The 18,618-nt window shown below is 39.0% G+C and overlaps 2 protein-coding genes across 3 annotated transcripts in view; both read left to right on the forward strand.

Annotated features, from left to right (window-relative positions):
• Positions 1–7,615, forward strand: part of LOC127446689 (myc box-dependent-interacting protein 1-like) — a 45,699-nt gene extending 38,084 nt beyond the window's left edge. The window contains exons 16-19 of one of the 2 annotated variants that reach the window (XM_051707829.1): positions 3,513–3,881; positions 4,212–4,277; positions 5,558–5,659; positions 5,769–7,615. In XM_051707829.1, coding sequence (XP_051563789.1) covers positions 3,513–3,881; positions 4,212–4,277; positions 5,558–5,659; positions 5,769–5,870 — 639 coding nt within the window. In that variant the 3' untranslated portion in view covers positions 5,871–7,615. The remainder of the gene's footprint in view (positions 1–3,512; positions 3,882–4,211; positions 4,278–5,557; positions 5,660–5,768) is intronic. The other variant, XM_051707828.1, reaches the window with a different exon arrangement.
• A 1,909-nt stretch (positions 7,616–9,524) lies between these two features.
• On the forward strand, positions 9,525–11,950 carry LOC127446685 (tubulin alpha-1A chain-like). Its single transcript, XM_051707823.1, has 4 exons — positions 9,525–9,575; positions 9,837–10,059; positions 10,230–10,378; positions 10,474–11,950. Exons 1-4 carry the CDS (start codon positions 9,573–9,575, stop codon positions 11,452–11,454), a joined length of 1,356 nt encoding a protein of 451 aa, XP_051563783.1. The 5' UTR covers positions 9,525–9,572; the 3' UTR covers positions 11,455–11,950.
• Positions 11,951–18,618: the final 6,668 nt, after the last annotated feature.

Genomic DNA, 18,618 nt, shown 5'->3' on the forward strand with positions numbered 1-18,618 from the left:
GAAATACAAAATGAAATGCAAGATATTTATTTATTTTGTGATGTAATGATTTTATAGTTGTTTTAATGATTTAATTATGCATTAAATGATTTGTTTAAATATATAAATATTTATTTAGATATTAAATTTTGAGTAACCTGGCCCTCCATACATAAATCCATTCCATTTTGTAAGTTCAAAATTTATGTAAGAATGGTTTAATGTACGATTTATACAAAAATTAATTCTGCTCATATCATGAATAAGGCCCAATATATGTATTTTTTTTTCAATATTAAAGTACTTTTTCCTATGCCAGCCTAATATACATAGTCATCTATAAGTAAGCCATTCGTAGTTTGATTCCCCCAAAAAGTGTAAACACTGTGGCACTATCAAAACATTGCAATGCTTGTTTGAGCATCCCGACCATTCGCATTTCCCAGAAGCATCGCTAGCCAACTATAGTCGCATGTTCCATTATTACCAACATATAGTTCAACGGTTTGATTTTTCCCAAAACCGTCGTTCCAGCCGTAGGCGCCTGCAGGATTTCATCTGAAGGTATGTACAGAAATCTGCCTTGTACAACCTTATATCTTGGGGAGTCTGTGGGCATGCTCCACCAGGAGAATTTTTTGGCAAAAACAACACCAAAGCATTAAATTCTGGTGACTTTGAGAAAGCATTTTTTTCTCGAGTATGAGTAGCGTTCATGTAATTATTGGCTAAAGCATTTCTTCCAGTAACCGTTCAGAACAGACACGTTCTCATGCTAAAAAAGCAAAATGCACCACAACGAATAGAGCAGAACGCAGGTGTCTCAAGACACGTTGAAGTTAAAGCGGCTTCTAAAAATACAGCGCTCCCATGAGAGATCCTAAAAACACAGTGAAACATGATGCAGTTGTCAAAAGACATCCATCTAGCGAATGTTTACATGGAAAACGATTGAAAAACAGCGTGAGCGGATGCAAAAACATGTTCAGTTTAAACAGCTCCTGAATGCTCGGGTCGCAACAGCTCTCGAGTCAACAGTACAATGAGTCGCTTGTAACAGTTCTCGAGTCAACAGTACACTGAACTGAGAATCATTTGGAGATGTCTGACATACTGAGAACTGATGAGCTGCTGACATTGAGCATGTGTGTGATTAAGGGGCGAAATGTGTTTCAGGTGTATTTTGCTGAACAACAGAGAGTGTAACAAATAAAACATAATGGAAATATATTTATGACTTGATTGTATTACCATTTTATCAACGTATGAAGATGATCCAGTCTACAGCTGTCAAGTCAGCAGTACACCGAGTCGTTCACAGCAGTTCTCAAGTCAACAGCATACTGATCCGAAGACAGCAGCTCTTGAGTCAACAGTACATTGAGTCAATCACAGCAGTTCTTGTGTCAACAGTACACTGATCCGAGGACAGCAGTTCTCGAGTCAACAGTACACTGATCCGAGGACAGCAGTTCTCAAGTCAACAGTACACTGATCCGAGGACAGCAGTTCTCAAGTCAACAGTACACTGATCCGAGGACAGCAGTTCTCGAGTCAACAGTACACTGATCCGAGGACAGCAGTTCTCGAGTCAACAGTACACTGATCCGAGGACAGCAGTTCTCGAGTCAACAGTACACTGATCCGAGAACAGCAGTTCTCGAGTCAACAGTACACTGATCCGAGAACAGCAGTTCTCGAGTCAACAGTACACTGATCCGAGGACAGCAGTTCTCGAGTCAACAGTACACTGATTTGAGGACAGCAGTTCTCGAGTCAACAGTACACTGATCCGAGGACAGCAGTTCTCGAGTCAACTGTACACTGATCCGAGGACAGCAGTTCTCGAGTCAACAGTACACTGATCCGAGGACAGCAGTTCTCGAGTCAACAGTACACTGATCCGAGGACAGCAGTTCTCGAGCCAACAGTACACTGATCCGAGGACAGCAGTTCTCGAGCCAACAGTACACTGATCCGAGGACAGCAGTTCTCGAGTCAACAGTACACTGATCCAAGGACAGCAGCTCTCACGTCAGATCACAGCAGTTTGAGGGTCACCGGTACACTGAACTGAGTATTGCCTCTTTCGGACATAATACTGAGAACTGCTGATCAGTGAGCAGATGATGAGCATGCGTGAACCGAGGACTTGAATGAGGGGGTGAAACGTTTCAGTCGAGAGATGTAAACAAATTTTACAATTGAGTATTGTGCATGCAGATTATATCTGAAGTTGTGATGAGCTGGATCATGGTTTCTGTAAAAAAAGGGTGAGTTGATTAAGACTAGTTTAATCACTTTTTATGCTTTAAACGTGTAGAACATCCACATTTGTATATCAGTGTCAGTATTGTGTGCTTTAGGTGCGAAACTTTAATGTAGGATGTACTGTAAGTTCACTGAATGAAACAATGATGACAATAAACACCCTTCTTATTATAACTTAATTAAATAAAATGTTATAATCAGCAATATGCCCTTACATATGGATTTATTGAATGTGTTTGTGCGTGTATTCTACGACGCTGGCGTATTAGCATTAGTGACGTCATTACATGATGACGTAAATTAACTGGTGAATCAGTTTTTTGAACCAGTTCATTGAACCGTCCGAAAGAACCGGTTCACGGAAAAGAATCGGACTTCCCATCACTACCGGTGCTTTTCCGATTCGCAACCATTTTACATTTGCAGTAAATGTTCTGTTACCCTCTTGTGGTCTCCCAACGGTATTACACCAGATAATTTAGGCCAACTGAGTGAATTGTAAAGCACGCAAATTAGGATTCTAATTAAAATGTCTGCTAATTGTAATATATAGATGCCTCAAAAATATATCGATCAAATAACGTGCCAAAACAAAATTTTATGATATCCCTACTGATTACACAGTGCATACAAACACGGACACTGCTTTCGTGTCTTAAGCAGCTTTATTAGAATAAACAGCTTTCTGTTGTGCATGTAAACATGCTATAATTTAACATTCATTCAGTCTCCGCAGAAATGATTACGCCACCCCCTGCGTAATGCCACTAACGGCAGCTCTATATTGTTAAACGAACGTGTTTCGAATGACGGATGTGCGACATAGTTTCTACGGTTTTGGGAAACAGTCATGACTAGATCGTTAATTTCTCCAACGATGCATTGTACTATGGCAGTTAAGCAGTGAGTTATGCCTTTTTACGGGAAACACACCCCAGCCCGATATAGCAACACTGGCTCAACCAATGGCATGAGTTTGGGGTGGGACCATCTGTTTGCCCAACCAATAGCAGTTTGGGAAACCTGTTTTGAAACAGTCATTATTTGTGCAATTCTGTTGGGTGGTGCTAGTGAATAACACACTTTAACAATAATTTATGTGTCTTCCCATCCCTGCCTTGATTCACTTTGTTCCGTGAACCTTTGGTGTTTCTTGCCCTTTTGTCCTGCCTTTTCCCCCCCGATTTTACTACCCAAAAATCCAATATATTTGCCCGAAATTCAACAAACAATCCTGGCCAACCCCCTCCACCCTGCCCCAGCTTGAGCAAACCCCAGCTGCAGACCCATCTCAACAGTGGAACTCAGACGACAAAGCTCCTGTGCAGAATTATGGGCAGTCGTATGAGCCTCCAAACTGGAATGATGAGATCACGCCTGCTGTGCAGCCGTATGAACAACCCAGCTGGGATGAGCAGGAAAGTGCTTCTGCGCAACCAGGCTGGGTCAATGAAACAGCTGTGCCAACAGGTTCTGAACCTACGCAGCTAGACTGGGAGGACGGAGGTGTAAAGTGCTGGGGCGAGGAAGGGTCCCAGATAGGGCAAGAGCAGGATGCAGTTGCAAACTGGGGTGGTGGCATTGCCCAGACTTGGGAGTCTGAGCAGCCTCAGTGGGAGGAGCTTCAGAGTGTAAGAGGAGCGAGAATCCAGAATAATTCTGGGTGTATTTGGGGAGTATTGTGGTAGTATTGGGATGGTTTAGAAGCAGATATTGTCATTCTGTGGGTCTATGTGATTTCGGCATACTGCTGGTTTCCTGTATACCCTGCTGAAAAAACCAGATTAGACCAGCATGATTTTCCATTCTGGTCTAGGCTGGTTAGTGCTGGTCTTGCATAACCTTGCTACATATGCTAGTGACCAGCAATGCTGTCTTTTCGGCAGATTATAACAGGTTTGCTTTGTTCTTCTGAGTTGCTCAGGTGTCATAAACTCTTTGTCTTTATTGTTTGTATTTAGAATGAAGCTCCAACGGTGACAAATGGCTCATCAAATGCAGAGCTCCCTCCCTCTGTACTGTTTAAGGTGAGTCGTGTGAGGAACCCAACTCATTAGCTCTGTTCCAAAACTTTGTGAGCTGCCATGCTGTCTACTGCTTTCAAGGCACCTAACCAAAATGGAAGTGACTCATTTGAAACACCCTATATATGCAGCACATTATTGCAAAACTCCTCACATGAAACACGCAGAAGACTCAATTCATAATTGCCTAAAAAATACATAAACATGTATTTTACCCAATAAAAATATTGGGTAAAATCAGGAATGATTGCATTGAACTATTTTTGATACTTTTTTGTATTAAATGAAATAAAAGTGCATTTATAATCAAGATTTCTATCAGTTGGCTTGTCCATGAAGGTTAGATTTGATACTGCCTTTTTAATTTGGCCAGAAGAAGGCCTTTTGTTGGTGCTTAATTTGTGGAACAACCCCCATGTCAGGATATTGTCTTAAAATTATGCCTTTATCCCTTCAACTCTGTGGTTTAAGCTTAAATTGTAAATGTCCCATAAACATAAGCCACTCATATGTGGGACCATTTGAAAGCTTAGAATATTTCAAAGAATACCATCACTTTTGCATTTATGTTACAGAAAATAACAAAATAAAGCCTTAAAACTTTGCATCGCAAATGAGCGTGACCTAGAGGAAAGGATGTAGAAATATGCGTATGAACAGAAAAGTTTTTCACATAGCACTTAAATGGACATTTTACAGTCATAGATCAAATTGAAGCTCTCGTTCTCAGCAATGTGACTGTACAGTTTATTTTGTCTCTGTAAGACAACAAAGACAAACATCTCATGTCCGCTCCGATCAATGCTTCTGTAAGCCCCAAATTAGCCAAAAACTCCACATCAGCTCTTAACTTAGGCTGTTTTCTTAAAGGGATAGTTCACCCAGAAATGAAAATTCAATCGTTGTTTACTCACCCCTGTGTTATTATAACCTTATATGACTTTCTTTCTTTTACTTAACACAAAGGGAGAAATTGTGAAAACATGTTATGCTTAGTGATGTCATATAATGGCAGTTTATTATGACAACCTCTTCAAGCTTTTAGTCCACTGTATTTGTTTAAGGTCAGCTTTTAAATTTGGGAATAAAAATTGTAGGTGGTAGCCAAACAAATGCACCAGAGTTGAAAAAGGTTAAACTGTTTAATAGGTAGGCAGTTCACCAGGATTTGGAACAGAGCTATTGTTTTATTTGTAAAGACAAATATGATTGAATACCAAGTGAATATATAGTTATAGTGCCTTAAACTGGTTTAGATTTACATGGTGTTTTATTCTTGGTAGGTGAAAGCAATGCATGACTACGAAGCAACGGACAATGATGAACTTGATTTGAAAGCTGATGACATTGTGCTAGTGATTCCCTTTGCCAATCCAGACGAACAGGTCAGCACTGGCACACATGCTCAAACATAAATGCACACTCATGCATACAATCAGACAATGACTTTTGCTCTTTCTCTCTCTCTCTTTGTGTGTGTGTGTGTGTGTGCAGGATGATGGCTGGTTACTGGGTGTAAAAGAGTCTCACTGGCTTCAGAATAAAAACCTCCTAGTGAAAGGGGTCTTTCCTGAAAACTTCACCCAAAGACTGTGAGCAAACAACCCTCTAAGACCCTGTTTTCTCACCAGTCTACTGAGATATATATTTTTTTCATAAAATATCTTCAAAAATAAGGGCTACTCATGCAAAGCAAACCAGTTCTGTTCTACTTTGCTGCCTTTAGTAGAATTGCTGCAAAAATACATTATAAAGATGGCATTTAGAGCAACATATCAGTGTACACAAACTTTTTAAAGTGACGTGGATGCAACAAAAATGATCCCAGGTAAGCTTGAAGACTTTATCAATCTTTGTCTTTGGGCTTATGGGCCATTTTGGGAAGTTTAAGTACATGAAGTGTCCCCTAGATTATTTTTAATCAACTGACCGTGACACAACTGACATGTGTTTCTGCTGATATTTTCTTGTTGAAAATCCTGTTTCCCACAAAAATGTCACAATACAGAAGCTAAATGGGTCACTAATGCAGTTTCATGTTTACTTTAGAACTGAAAAAGCACCCTTTTTTTTTTCCTATTTCATTTTCTTGTCTACCGAACATTAAGATGATCTGTCCCTTCACCCCATCGTTACTTTAAAAATTAATTTCAAAAACTTTGTTCCCCAGCAATGTGGTTTTTAGCACTGTATGTGAAGGGCTCTTCTCCAACCTGTCTCTTCCATAACATATCACACAGTGCTTTTATGATCAATACTTTAATTATTTTTATGTTCTTTCTTGGTTTTGTTATGTATATCTTCAAGTATAAGACACCAAAGATTAGAGAAAATTGTATGGGACAAACCACTGTGTGTAGACTGTATGAACAACAGTTTGCTTGATACACTTTTTGCAATGTATTGTAAAACAGAAGAGCATTTAAATATTTTGTCATGGTTGCATGGATATTTTATAGATGTTTTAGATTGGTGCATAAATGTTTTACTCTTATTTAAAGAACTGGGGGGGGGTATTCTGTGATACACTGATGGCAGGAAATATTTGGTTTTACTGTCTGATGACGTAATCTGATGGAAAATATGTTGAAGAACTTCTTTGCCAAACCAGTATAGATCTCCCATTTCGATAAGGTCATGTTTTCCACCAAATATTTAGCTTCTAATTTGTGAACTTGTGAATGTTACTTACATTGTGAGTCTATACTGTGTAAATCAGGAGTATATATCCTCTTCTGTCTCCTACCTGTTTACATACCAGAGCAATAATTTTCTTACCTCAATGCTCTATATTTGAATCAGATTTGAATATTGAAATTGAAATCAGGCATTTGAAACGAACAACCAGCTGCAGATGGTGTCTATAGATTGTTCCTTCTAACAAAAATATGTGAATGTTCTTCAATTCTTTGAATGTCTAAATGATAAAGGCTCTAAGATTGGGAAATAAAATCTTCTCTTTAACTAATTTAATGTTAATGGCAGATTGTTCACACAGAGGAGAATATTCATTAGACAATCACTACTGACATTATAGTTCTATAGAATCCTAACACTTCTGGCTAGTAAATATAAAATCATATTTATTATCTATATAAGATCCACCCCACGATACATTACAGATTAAAGGACTTTATTCATCTCAAAACATACCATTTTACAATTTGTGAAAATTCAGAAATACCACATGAACTATAAGCATGTTTTACCAAGAAGGAAAAATGTGTCCTGGAGTGTTTTGGTAGTTTATTATGCCCTTAACATGCTGTAACTGTGAGAAACTGAAACCTGTCTGGCAGCCTTTGAAAAGCATATTCAAATTAAAATCATACTGAACAATAATCTAGCATCCTTTCATTCATTTCATGTAAAAAGTAATGTACTTTTGCCAGGATCACAAGGATCCATTCACATTTCAAGGGCCCTAAATAAAACCTTTTTTTGTTTCTTAATACTTCTACTGTGATTGCACTGGTGGCTCCAAAGGTTTGGCTGAAAAACATTGACAAAACTTTCAGTACCACTTTATTCCTTGTCCAACATCAATTTCAGGCCTATAGCTGCAGAATACAAAAGACCAATATCAAAAACTACTAACAGACTGAACAAACCCCCAACCTCCCCTGGATTCCTATTTGCATTTATTGTCATGGGAACTTTGTGGGCATAGATGAGAAATGTTTGTTCCTGGGCTCCATGGCCACCTATTCTGTTAACAATAACATAGATTACAGACTTAATTAGGGTACAACTATGGCATAGTAAGTGCTTAAGTTGAGTTCCCAGGTCAGTTTGCACTCACCTTATGTACTATAAAGAAACAAAGAGGGGATTTTAGAGATGTACTGTAGACCTGGCTGTTAGTAGCTCCTTTTAGTGCATACTCTTTTGATTTTAAGCATAAACACAAAGAAAACCCTGCACATAGAAAAAGAGAGAGAATTGTGCAAAAATGAAAGTTATAAGTAGGGAAATATATGAAGGAGGAGAAAGAGAGGATTCAATACTAGATGTTTACATTTCCTCAAAAATTGTGAGAGGCGCTTGTCTGTGCAAAAATTGCCGCCACAATGCCAGGACACTGTTGTGCAGTTGCTAGTGTGTTTCTAAGGTAAAAACCACCCCCCAAGTCTCTATGATTTTACGGTCCATAGATATGGCTCGGGTCCCTCCTTCAATGTAAGTATATAGGATTTATTCAACCGTTTTATTATCTACCAAGCAAAAAAACTAAACTCTGATTGCTTAGAAAAGTAAATATATACCTCTCCTCAACAAGCCACACAATTTGAGGTATCATTCATGTTACTAGCACAAACGATGTGGGATGATTTACATTCCAAAGTTTAATACTTTGGGTTTTTGTTGTCTGAAGGCTAGGGTATACTTAGTTTTTCCACGTGCCGTTCCATCTTGTGGACAGTCGAATGCTCAGCCTATCAAAATATACTCTTTTTGACCCCAAACCCGTATGGACTGTTCAATGTATGCACACTACAACTGCTATGTGATACTATTAAGTACAGTCAACGAAAAATGCATGTGCAGACGAAGCACACAGACGTGGACTGTCCGGTGCACGCATTCTGTGCTGATGAAGAAATTTGCGTCATGCGCACTGTGTGCGAAACATAGCAGCATATGCCTAATCAGTTGACTACAAAAGAGTATCACCAAGCAGTTATAGTTTGTATGCATTGAACACGCCCGTACGGGCTCACAGACAAAAAGAATATACTTCGAAAGACTAGAGTTCTTAACATATGCGCAAGATGTAATGGCACCTGGAAAAATGAAGTACATCCTAAGCTTTAGGTTCAACACTGTGGTGATCATAAAATATGTCAATATTTTAGTTTTTACAATTCTACTTAAGAGGTTAAAATTCCTACATTAAGGAAACTACACTCCTCTTTCCACCAATGTATGTTTTAAAATTATTTCTAAAAATGTCAAAATTCTCTAAAGATATGACCCACCAGTGCAGGGTTAAAAATTAATCAATGTGGGTGCATGGATGAGTGTTTGCCTGTCAGTGTGTGTTTCTTGCTGGAAACAAGAAGCACTGGGATGTGACTAGCCCTGTTTGTTCAGTGCACTCCAGACATCTGTGATTGGCTCACGTCGAAATCAGCAGGGCAGCTGTTCACATAATTAGACTTAACCCCTTTGTTGCCAACAACAAACCCTGTTACCATGGTATCAGCTTTCCCTTTATATAACGGTGGTATTGTCACAGAGACTGTACACAAGATTTCTCACCCGAACTCCTGACGTCGGCCAGAGGAAACTTCTACAATGGTAGGACTTCTGAAATCATCATCTTTCTGATCCATTATTTATAATATTGAATTATTGTGCTTAACTAGATGTTAGTAGTCTTCATGGATAATTTTGTTTGCAATTAATTTCTTCATTGTATTTTGATTGTCAGAATAAATGTTGGTATAATTTGTATGTATAAAAATGAAAAGAAAAACTCTTGGCAAAACTCTTGCCAAGAGAAAGTAAGATTAGCATGACTTTAAGCTATTTTAAAAATGTCTCTAATTTGCTCCCTAGCGTGAGTGCATTTCAGTCCATGTCGGCCAGGCAGGTGTACAAATGGGCAATGCATGCTGGGAGTTGTATTGCCTGGAGCATGGGATCCAGCCGGATGGTCAGATGCCAAGTGATAAAACTATCGGAGGGGGAGACGACTCCTTCAACACCTTCTTCAGTGAAACCGGAGCCGGAAAACATGTTCCTAGAGCTGTCTTTGTTGACCTGGAGCCCACTGTCATTGGTACTGAAATTAAATGACACCTAATACTGTTTCATGTTAATGTTTGTACAATTTAGTTCTATTCTGAAGAAGACTGCCGTACATTTTCCACAATTTAGTCATGTGCTAAAAATATGTGGCGCATAACATTTCTCTCTTACGGTTTATAACGAAGTACACTGGTTTTCCAGATGAGGTACGCACAGGTACCTACCGCCAACTGTTCCACCCTGAGCAGCTGATCACTGGTAAGGAAGACGCTGCCAACAATTATGCCCGTGGGCATTACACCATTGGCAAGGAGATCATTGACCTTGTGCTGGACAGGACTCGCAAACTGGTAAGACACACTAGGGGTCTAGAACAATTTACATAACTTGAGAGAAAATTGATTCTGGGGTAGGAATATTACTTCCTCGTGATTTTTTCCTGCAGGCTGATCAGTGCACTGGGCTTCAGGGCTTCTTGATCTTCCACAGTTTTGGTGGTGGCACTGGCTCTGGCTTCACATCCCTGCTCATGGAACGACTCTCTGTTGACTACGGGAAGAAGTCGAAACTTGAATTTGCCATTTATCCAGCTCCTCAAGTCTCAACTGCAGTGGTAGAGCCCTACAACTCCATCCTTACCACCCACACCACACTAGAGCACTCTGACTGTGCCTTCATGGTGGACAACGAGGCCATCTATGATATCTGCCGCAGAAACCTTGACATCGAGCGCCCCACCTACACAAACCTCAACAGGCTGATCGGGCAGATTGTGTCCTCCATCACAGCATCTCTGCGTTTTGATGGAGCCCTGAATGTAGATCTAACTGAGTTCCAAACCAATCTGGTGCCCTACCCCCGTATCCACTTTCCTCTGGCCACCTATGCCCCAGTGATCTCTGCAGAGAAAGCATACCATGAGCAGCTATCTGTTGCCGAGATCACCAATGCTTGCTTCGAGCCAGCCAATCAGATGGTGAAGTGCGACCCTCGTCATGGCAAGTACATGGCATGCTGTCTACTGTACCGTGGCGATGTCGTACCCAAAGATGTCAACTCTGCCATCGCCACCATCAAGACAAAGCGTACCATCCAATTTGTGGACTGGTGTCCCACTGGCTTCAAGGTGGGCATCAACTACCAGCCCCCAACTGTGGTTCCTGGAGGAGATCTGGCTAAAGTGCAGCGAGCCGTGTGTATGCTGAGCAACACTACAGCCATTGCTGAAGCTTGGGCCCGTCTGGATCACAAATTTGATCTGATGTACGCCAAGAGGGCTTTTGTCCACTGGTATGTGGGTGAAGGTATGGAGGAGGGCGAGTTCTCAGAGGCCAGAGAAGACATGGCTGCCCTAGAAAAGGATTATGAAGAGGTGGGCACAGACAGTGTCGGAGAAGAGGGGGAGGAGGAAGGGGAGGAGTACTAAAGAAATCCCTGAAAAGATATGGCAAGAAACACCACAGATACAGTATTTTCAGATTAACAAAATATTGTTTTAAGTTTCCAGTGTTTATTTGAAAGCTGTATTTGACACGAATGCCATGTGTTATTTTTATGTCCATGTTTTCCTGATATTGCGTTTTGATTTGAAGGTTGCTTTTGTTTGTTTAATCCATGAGTATGAACAAATCTTCCACAAAAACAAATCTTCCCTAAGCACATGTGACAGACCACAAGGGTTAAAGCATTATCTTCTAAATACCTAAAACTATTTTACCTGTTTATCTGTTTCACGGAATTGGTTGTACACTTGGCTAAAAGATTACATTAAAAAAATGGTCATCAGCTAATAAAATAAACATTAATGCAAACACGATAACAAGCAGCAGTGTTGTAGACAGTGCTAACTACTAAAGTGAAAAAAGCTTTTGTTTCTCAGTTTAACTGTTCTGGGGTAAGAATAAAAGATTGGGTGTTGCTGAGCCACCTGCAGACTTCTTGTGTTTTGTCTACGTAATTCAATTGCTTGCAGACTAAAGGGAATGCAAATTAAGGAGTGTGCCTTAAATGGTTGCCATGGAAACAATCAAAACACTTTTACATTTATTGTATCACAATTTGCATGGCTTTAGATATCATGAGTAAAGTATGTGTGAGATGTCCTTGTACAGACTTTAAGTTTAGAATCATTTTATATCCATTTCTAACCAAAACGTTAAATTTAAAACAAACCAATTCTTGTTTTCTGAGCATCTGTTTAAAGGAACATTCCGGATTCAATACAAGATTAGCTCAACCGACAGCATTTGTGGTATAATATTGATTACCACAAAAATTTATTTTGACTTACCCCTCCTGGGCCCGTATTCACAAAGAATCTTCTATCTTACCACTACAAGTTCTCCAAAGAGTTCCTAGCTAGGAGTTTTTGCTTAAAACCCATTCACAAAACTGCTAAGAGCAAGTTTTAGTAAGGAAATCTTAAGATAAGAGTAAGGCGGAGTTGACTTCGTTGCTATGGATGAGGTCACGTTTTATTAGCACGCTCTTTTAAATCGCCCTCAGTGATTGGTAGACAGGGAACCGCTATTTATCAGTTATGACAGACAATGTTATAAATATATATACATACAGTACTGTGCAAAAGTTTTAGGCACTTGTGAAAAATGTTGTATATTGAAAATATTTTCAAAAGTAACGCCATAAATAGTTTTGATTGATTAAAGTCGTACAAAGTGCAGTAAACATAAAAAAAAAAAGCTAAATTAATATTTTGTGTGACCACCCTTGTCATCAAAACAGCACCAATTCTCCAGGGTACACCTGGACACAGTTTTTCAAGGTTCTTGGCAGATAGGATGTTTCAAGCATCTTGGATAATTTGCCACAGATCTTCTGTGTTTAGGCTGTCTCAATTGCTTCTGTCTTTTCATGTAATCCCAGACTGACTCGATGTTCAGTGGGGACTCTGTGGGGGCCCATGCCATCTGCTGCAGGGCTCCCTGTTCTTCTATTCTATTTGCAAAATAAATGCGGAGAACACACTAAAGCAGAGGATAAATATAGCCATCTAAAGAATGTTTTTGTGAAACATCTGATGTGCCTAAGACCTTTGCACAATACTGTATATATACATATACACTGGTGGCCAAAATTTTGGAATAATGTACAGATTTTGCACTTATGGAAAGAAATTGGTACTTTTATTCACCAAAGTGGCATTCAACTGATCACAATGTATAGTCAGGACATTAATAACATGAAAAATTACTATTACAATTTGAATTATTTTTTTTTCAGAATTTCTTAAACTACTTCAAAGAGTTCTCATCAAAAAATCCTCAACGTGCAGCAATGACAGCTTTGCAGATCCTTGGCATTCTAGCTGTCAGTTTGTCCAGATACTCAGGCGACATTTCACCCCATGCTTCCTGTAGCACTTGCCACAGATGTTGCTGTCTTGTCGGGCACTTCTAACGCACCTTACAGTCTAGCTGATCCCACAAAAGCTCAATGGGGTTAAGATCCATAACACTCTTTTCCAATTATCTGTTGTCCAATGTCTGTGTTTCTTTGCCCACTCTAACCCTTTCTGATTTTTTTTTTTTTTTTTTGCTTTTTCTTTGCAATTCTTCCCATAAGGCCTGCACCCCCGAGTCTTCTCTTTACTGTTGTACATGAAACTGGTGTTGAGCGGGTAGAATTCAATGAAGCTGTCTCAAACTAGAGACTCTGATGTACTTATCCTCTTGTTTAGTTGTACATCTGGCCTTCCACATCTCTTTCTGTCCTTGTTAGAGCCAGCTGCCCTTTGTCTTTGAAGACTGTAGTGTACACCTTTGTATAAAATCTTCAATTTTTTGGCCATTTCAAGCATTGTATAGCCTTCATTCCTCAAAACAATGATTGACTGATGAGTTTCTAGAGAAAGCAGTTTCTTTTGCCATTTTTAAACCTAATACTGACCTTAAGACATGCCAGTCTATTGGATACTGTGGCAACTCAAAAACAAGCATAAAGACAATGTTAAGCTTCATTTAACGAACCAAATAGCTTTCAGCAGTGTTTGATATAATGGCAAGTGATTTTCTAGTACCAAATTAGCAATTTAGCATGATTACTCGAAGATAAGGTGTTGGAGTGATGGCTGCTGGAAATGGGGACTGTCTAGATTCGATCAAAATGAATTTTTTCAAATAGTGATGGTGCTATTTTTTACATCAGTAATGTCCTGACTATACATTGTGATCAGATGAATGCCACTTTGGTGAATTAAATTACAAATTTCCTTCCGAAACAGCAAAATCTGTACATTATTCCAAACTTTTGGCTGCCAGTGTATATTTATCTTTTGGTTGGTTGGATTCATGGATGGATGGATAGATAGATAGATAGCACTACACAGTTTCATTTTAATGTGGCCAGGGAGCACAAAGTTGTCAAAACTTTTATCTCCGGTGTAATTGGTTTGTTTCATTTGTGGGACAGGTAGCTGCATATAAGTTTACAATAATGAAAACACCCTCACAATTCAGGTGATACCTTTTTAAAGGTCACTGTCAACATTATAATATTTATAATATTATATAAAAATACATCGACTCAGTTGTGATTCAGGCAATTCCTTTTTGAATGGTCAATGTCATAATATTCTAATATGTAAGGAATAATTGACGACGGACCGTTGAATTGTTTAAAAATAATGCACACCCGAGGTGGTATTGTTACACCTCGTTACACATCGGGTGTGCATTATTTTTAAACAATTCTACAGGTCGGAGTCAATTATTCCGCTTATACCACAGTTACCACACCATAATACATCGTTCAGGGTTTTATCTCAAGACATTTTCAGGTTTTCGTCCCTAAAAATGCTCGTGAGTGGAACTAATTTCTTCCGCCACGGATTCAGCATCTTGCTTTGATACAGATGAGTTCTAAAGTGACATTTTCAAACTAGCAACGGAGGATTGCGAGGCTTGCACTGCTTTACTCGAGGACTTGCTAGAGGTAATGAGATAGTGCGTTTGTGCAGGTGTGTGCATGTGTGTGTGAGTTTGTGTTTGAGGGATCGAAAGAAACAGAAAATGAGATATATTGCTTCTGGGATTGCTCGTCAGAAGTAACATTGCGCGAGGGTGTTTCCCCCATATATTTCAGATAATATAGAAACTGTTGTATTGATCAAGTGTATCTAGCTTTGATACAGCTCAAGCCTTCGTTGCTAGTTCGAAAACATCACTTCAGAACTAGCAACGGAGGATGCGCTGCTTTTCGGCATTGGAGTAACAAGGTAGTGCGTGTGTGTGCGCGCATGCGTATGCATGTATGTGAGCGTGTGTAAGTGGGGGAAGACGAGGGAGCGCGAGGGCTCTTTTTAACCGAAATTTAAATAAAAATGTAGGATATTTTAGACATTATTTGATATTCTTAACTGATTTACAAACCAATGTCTTTGTTTTAATTGGTTATTTTGTTGCGGTAGCCTGTACGGCTCTTTGAAATAACTGAAATAATTTGGCGAAGTGATATGGAACCGTTATGTGGTCAAAGTCTGGAACTATTTCATAGCCATGCGTTTACTTGAAAAATAATTGCACACCTTAGAACGTATGTGAACCAATCAGAATCAAGCATTCAACAGACCTGTGGTATAAATCATTTTTAATGTGGATTGACGACAGCAGCCATGCTTTGGATCGTTTGTGAGTCACTCTTAGGGTTTAGAAGTCCTAAGGAGGACTTCTAAGCTGTAATGAGTTTAGGAGCTACTTTTAGCATTAATATGCTTCAAGAATTACTTTTTACACTTTACAAGTGCTAAAATTAGGAGTGACACGCCCCTAATTTTTAAAGAGTTGCTCCTAAATTCCCACGTTAGGAGCTGCTTTTAGCCTTAAGATTTTTTTGTGAATACGGGTCCTGTTCTTTAAAAAAAGAAAGCAAAATACTGGGTTACAGTGAGGCACTTACAATGGAAGTGAATGGGGCCAGCCCGTAAATGTTAAAATACTCACTGTTTCAAAAGTATAGCCTCAAGACATAAACAATATGCGTGTTAACATGATTTTAGTGTGATTAAATTGCTTACTAACTTTTTCTGTGTAAAGTTATAGCCAATTTTACAACTTCATTGCCATGATGATGTAATGACTGTAAAAATTACAATTTATACAACTTAACAGCTCAAATAAAACATGAGTTTAAACAGAAGAATTAATGTAAGTGCTTTTATAAAATTATAAGCTTCACATTTCTGCCTTTAAACCCTCCAAAAATGGGTTTTCACAAGTGCCATTTTTTTTTAACAATGCAAAGCTCCTAACATTCTAAGCTGTAAAACTTTAAACAAATTGGGGAAGTTAATTAGTAAAAAGGGAACATAGCGTTTTTCCTCTTACAGTGAAGTGATAGCTCAGCATTCTATTTTAAGAGAGTTGTTTTTTTTTTAAAAAAGGTGAACTCCAAAAACAATGGTCTAATTTACATTGAAGATAGTCTATTTAGATGCAAAGCTTATTATTACACACTGCACCTTTCATTGAACTTCAGTTTCAAACAAATCTCCCCCCACTCAGTCTGACGCGGGAACGCTATACAGTACATTTCCCGTGAAACCAGATGGCTTTTATGTTCTCTTTTTTTTTTTTTTTTTACACAATAACAATAATATAATATGAACTTCATACCCTTTTATAGTTTCTTTCCTCATTCATACTCGCATTTACGCACTGCCCTCCACTTACACAAAAACATCACTACCAGGCATTCCAGACATTCTCCATTAAGTCCTTCTCTAAACATTTGGACTTAACCAAGCTGCAAATCCTTTTCTTTTAATTTCTCCCCTTTTCTCCCCACTTTGGAATGCCCAATTCCCAATGCACTCTAAGTCCTCGTGGTGGCATTGTGACTCACCTCAATCCGGGTGGCGAAGTACGAATCTCAGTTGCCTCCATGTCCGAGACCGTCAATCCACGCATCTTATCACGTGGCTTGTTGAGCGCGTTACTGCAGAGACCTAGCAAGTGTGGAGGCTCACGCTATTCTCTGCGGCATCCACGCACAACTCACCACACGCCCCACCGAGAGCGAGAACCACATTATAGTGACCACAAGGAGGTTAACCCAACATGACTCTACCCACCCTAGCAACCAGGCCAATTTGTTGATTAGGAAGCCTGACTGGATTCACTGAGCACACCCTGGATTCGAACTTGCGACTCCAGGTGTGGTAGTCAGCGTCTTTACTTGCTGGGCTACCCAGGCCCCAAGAGTTAGGGAGCTTTAATTATTTTAGAACTGAATGTTTACATTTTAACATATTGTACAACACACACACCTTCAGTGAAGAGTACATCAGCTGAGGCTTCCTGCAAAGGAGATAGACATATCTATCACAGTGCAAAGTTCATGGCACTGATATTCATAAGCTGATATCAACCTACACACTATGATGTGTATATGGTTCTGCGTTATGTTCTGAGATAGGATGTCAAAAAATAAATAAATAAAAAATTGCACCTCTGTAAAAAAATAAACAAATAAATCTTACCTGAATAAAAACAATAAGTCATTAAACACACATTCTATTGGGTCCATGTCTATGGTAGATATAGATTGCAATAGACTGCTAAAAACAGATGGCTTGAAACAGCTGTGTCATTTACTTTGCAGTCTAATAATTATTCCCCCACCAAAACTTTGCGAGTTGTGCTTTAATTTTTAAGTCAACTGTTGACTTTAAACAGTATACTATCTCTGTGGTTCTGAACTGGTGGGGCGCAACCTAAAAAAGGTTTCAGAGGTCTTTTCGGATAGGTTCACGGACAGCAGGGAAAAACAATGCTAGATGCAATCATGCATAGAAAGGATAGCAAAATAAACATAAGAAAAACCCTTCCCATTTCTTCTGTTGATGTCAAAAGCTGTGCATCCAATTAAACTCTACAGTATTCTGGTGTAAATGCATTTGTCTCTTTGTAATATAGCTAACATTAAGACCATATTTGGACCCAGGGTTTGTTCCATGTGTTAGGCTGGTAAGTTACACATCTGTTGTCGTTTACACATTTAAAAAAATTGTCAATTTACCTATTCATGCCATGATAATTTAGCAAATTGTAGGGCCTATGCAGTTCATGGTATTATTAATACATTTAAAGTTCGATTATAAGGACATTTGGTTACTTTTTGTGGTACTGGACACTACTTGATGACCAATGTAAAATCTGTGTCCTAAAAGTAAGTTGAGAAACACTTGCCGTGCTGGTCAAGTTTATACATTGGTAGAAATGTGTACCTTTTTCCTAAAACATTTATAAGCCTGACTGAAACCTAACAGCTGCCTCCTATTTTAATGTGTAGTGACGATGTAGTTAATTGTAGGTTATTCAAGAATCTATAAAACGACCTCATCAGAGTCCTCTATTTGTGTAGGGTGTGTAGCGTCATTTTCCTTTGATAATGTGTTTTTTAAAACGTTAAATGAAGAATCACCTCCATTGTTTTAACTTACCGGTACTCAGGGCTTTTTTCTTTCTTTCTTTTCTTTTCATCCTTTCTCAGATCTTTTCTGTCTGAAAGGGGGGGTCAGTTTACATAAAGACCCGCCCAAATTCTCCCTCCTCTCTATCGCGGTAACTGTCGC

This window comes from Myxocyprinus asiaticus, chromosome 9 (assembly GCF_019703515.2).
Source record: "Myxocyprinus asiaticus isolate MX2 ecotype Aquarium Trade chromosome 9, UBuf_Myxa_2, whole genome shotgun sequence".
Lineage (NCBI taxonomy): Eukaryota > Metazoa > Chordata > Actinopteri > Cypriniformes > Catostomidae > Myxocyprinus > Myxocyprinus asiaticus.

Bases quoted from the DNA above. Each gene is read 5' to 3' on its own strand.
- LOC127446685 (XM_051707823.1), top strand. The intron at 10,060-10,229 runs GTACTGAAATTA...CTGGTTTTCCAG, and splicing joins CCTGGAGCCCACTGTCATTG to ATGAGGTACGCACAGGTACC. The intron at 10,379-10,473 runs GTAAGACACACT...TTTTTCCTGCAG, and splicing joins TGGACAGGACTCGCAAACTG to GCTGATCAGTGCACTGGGCT.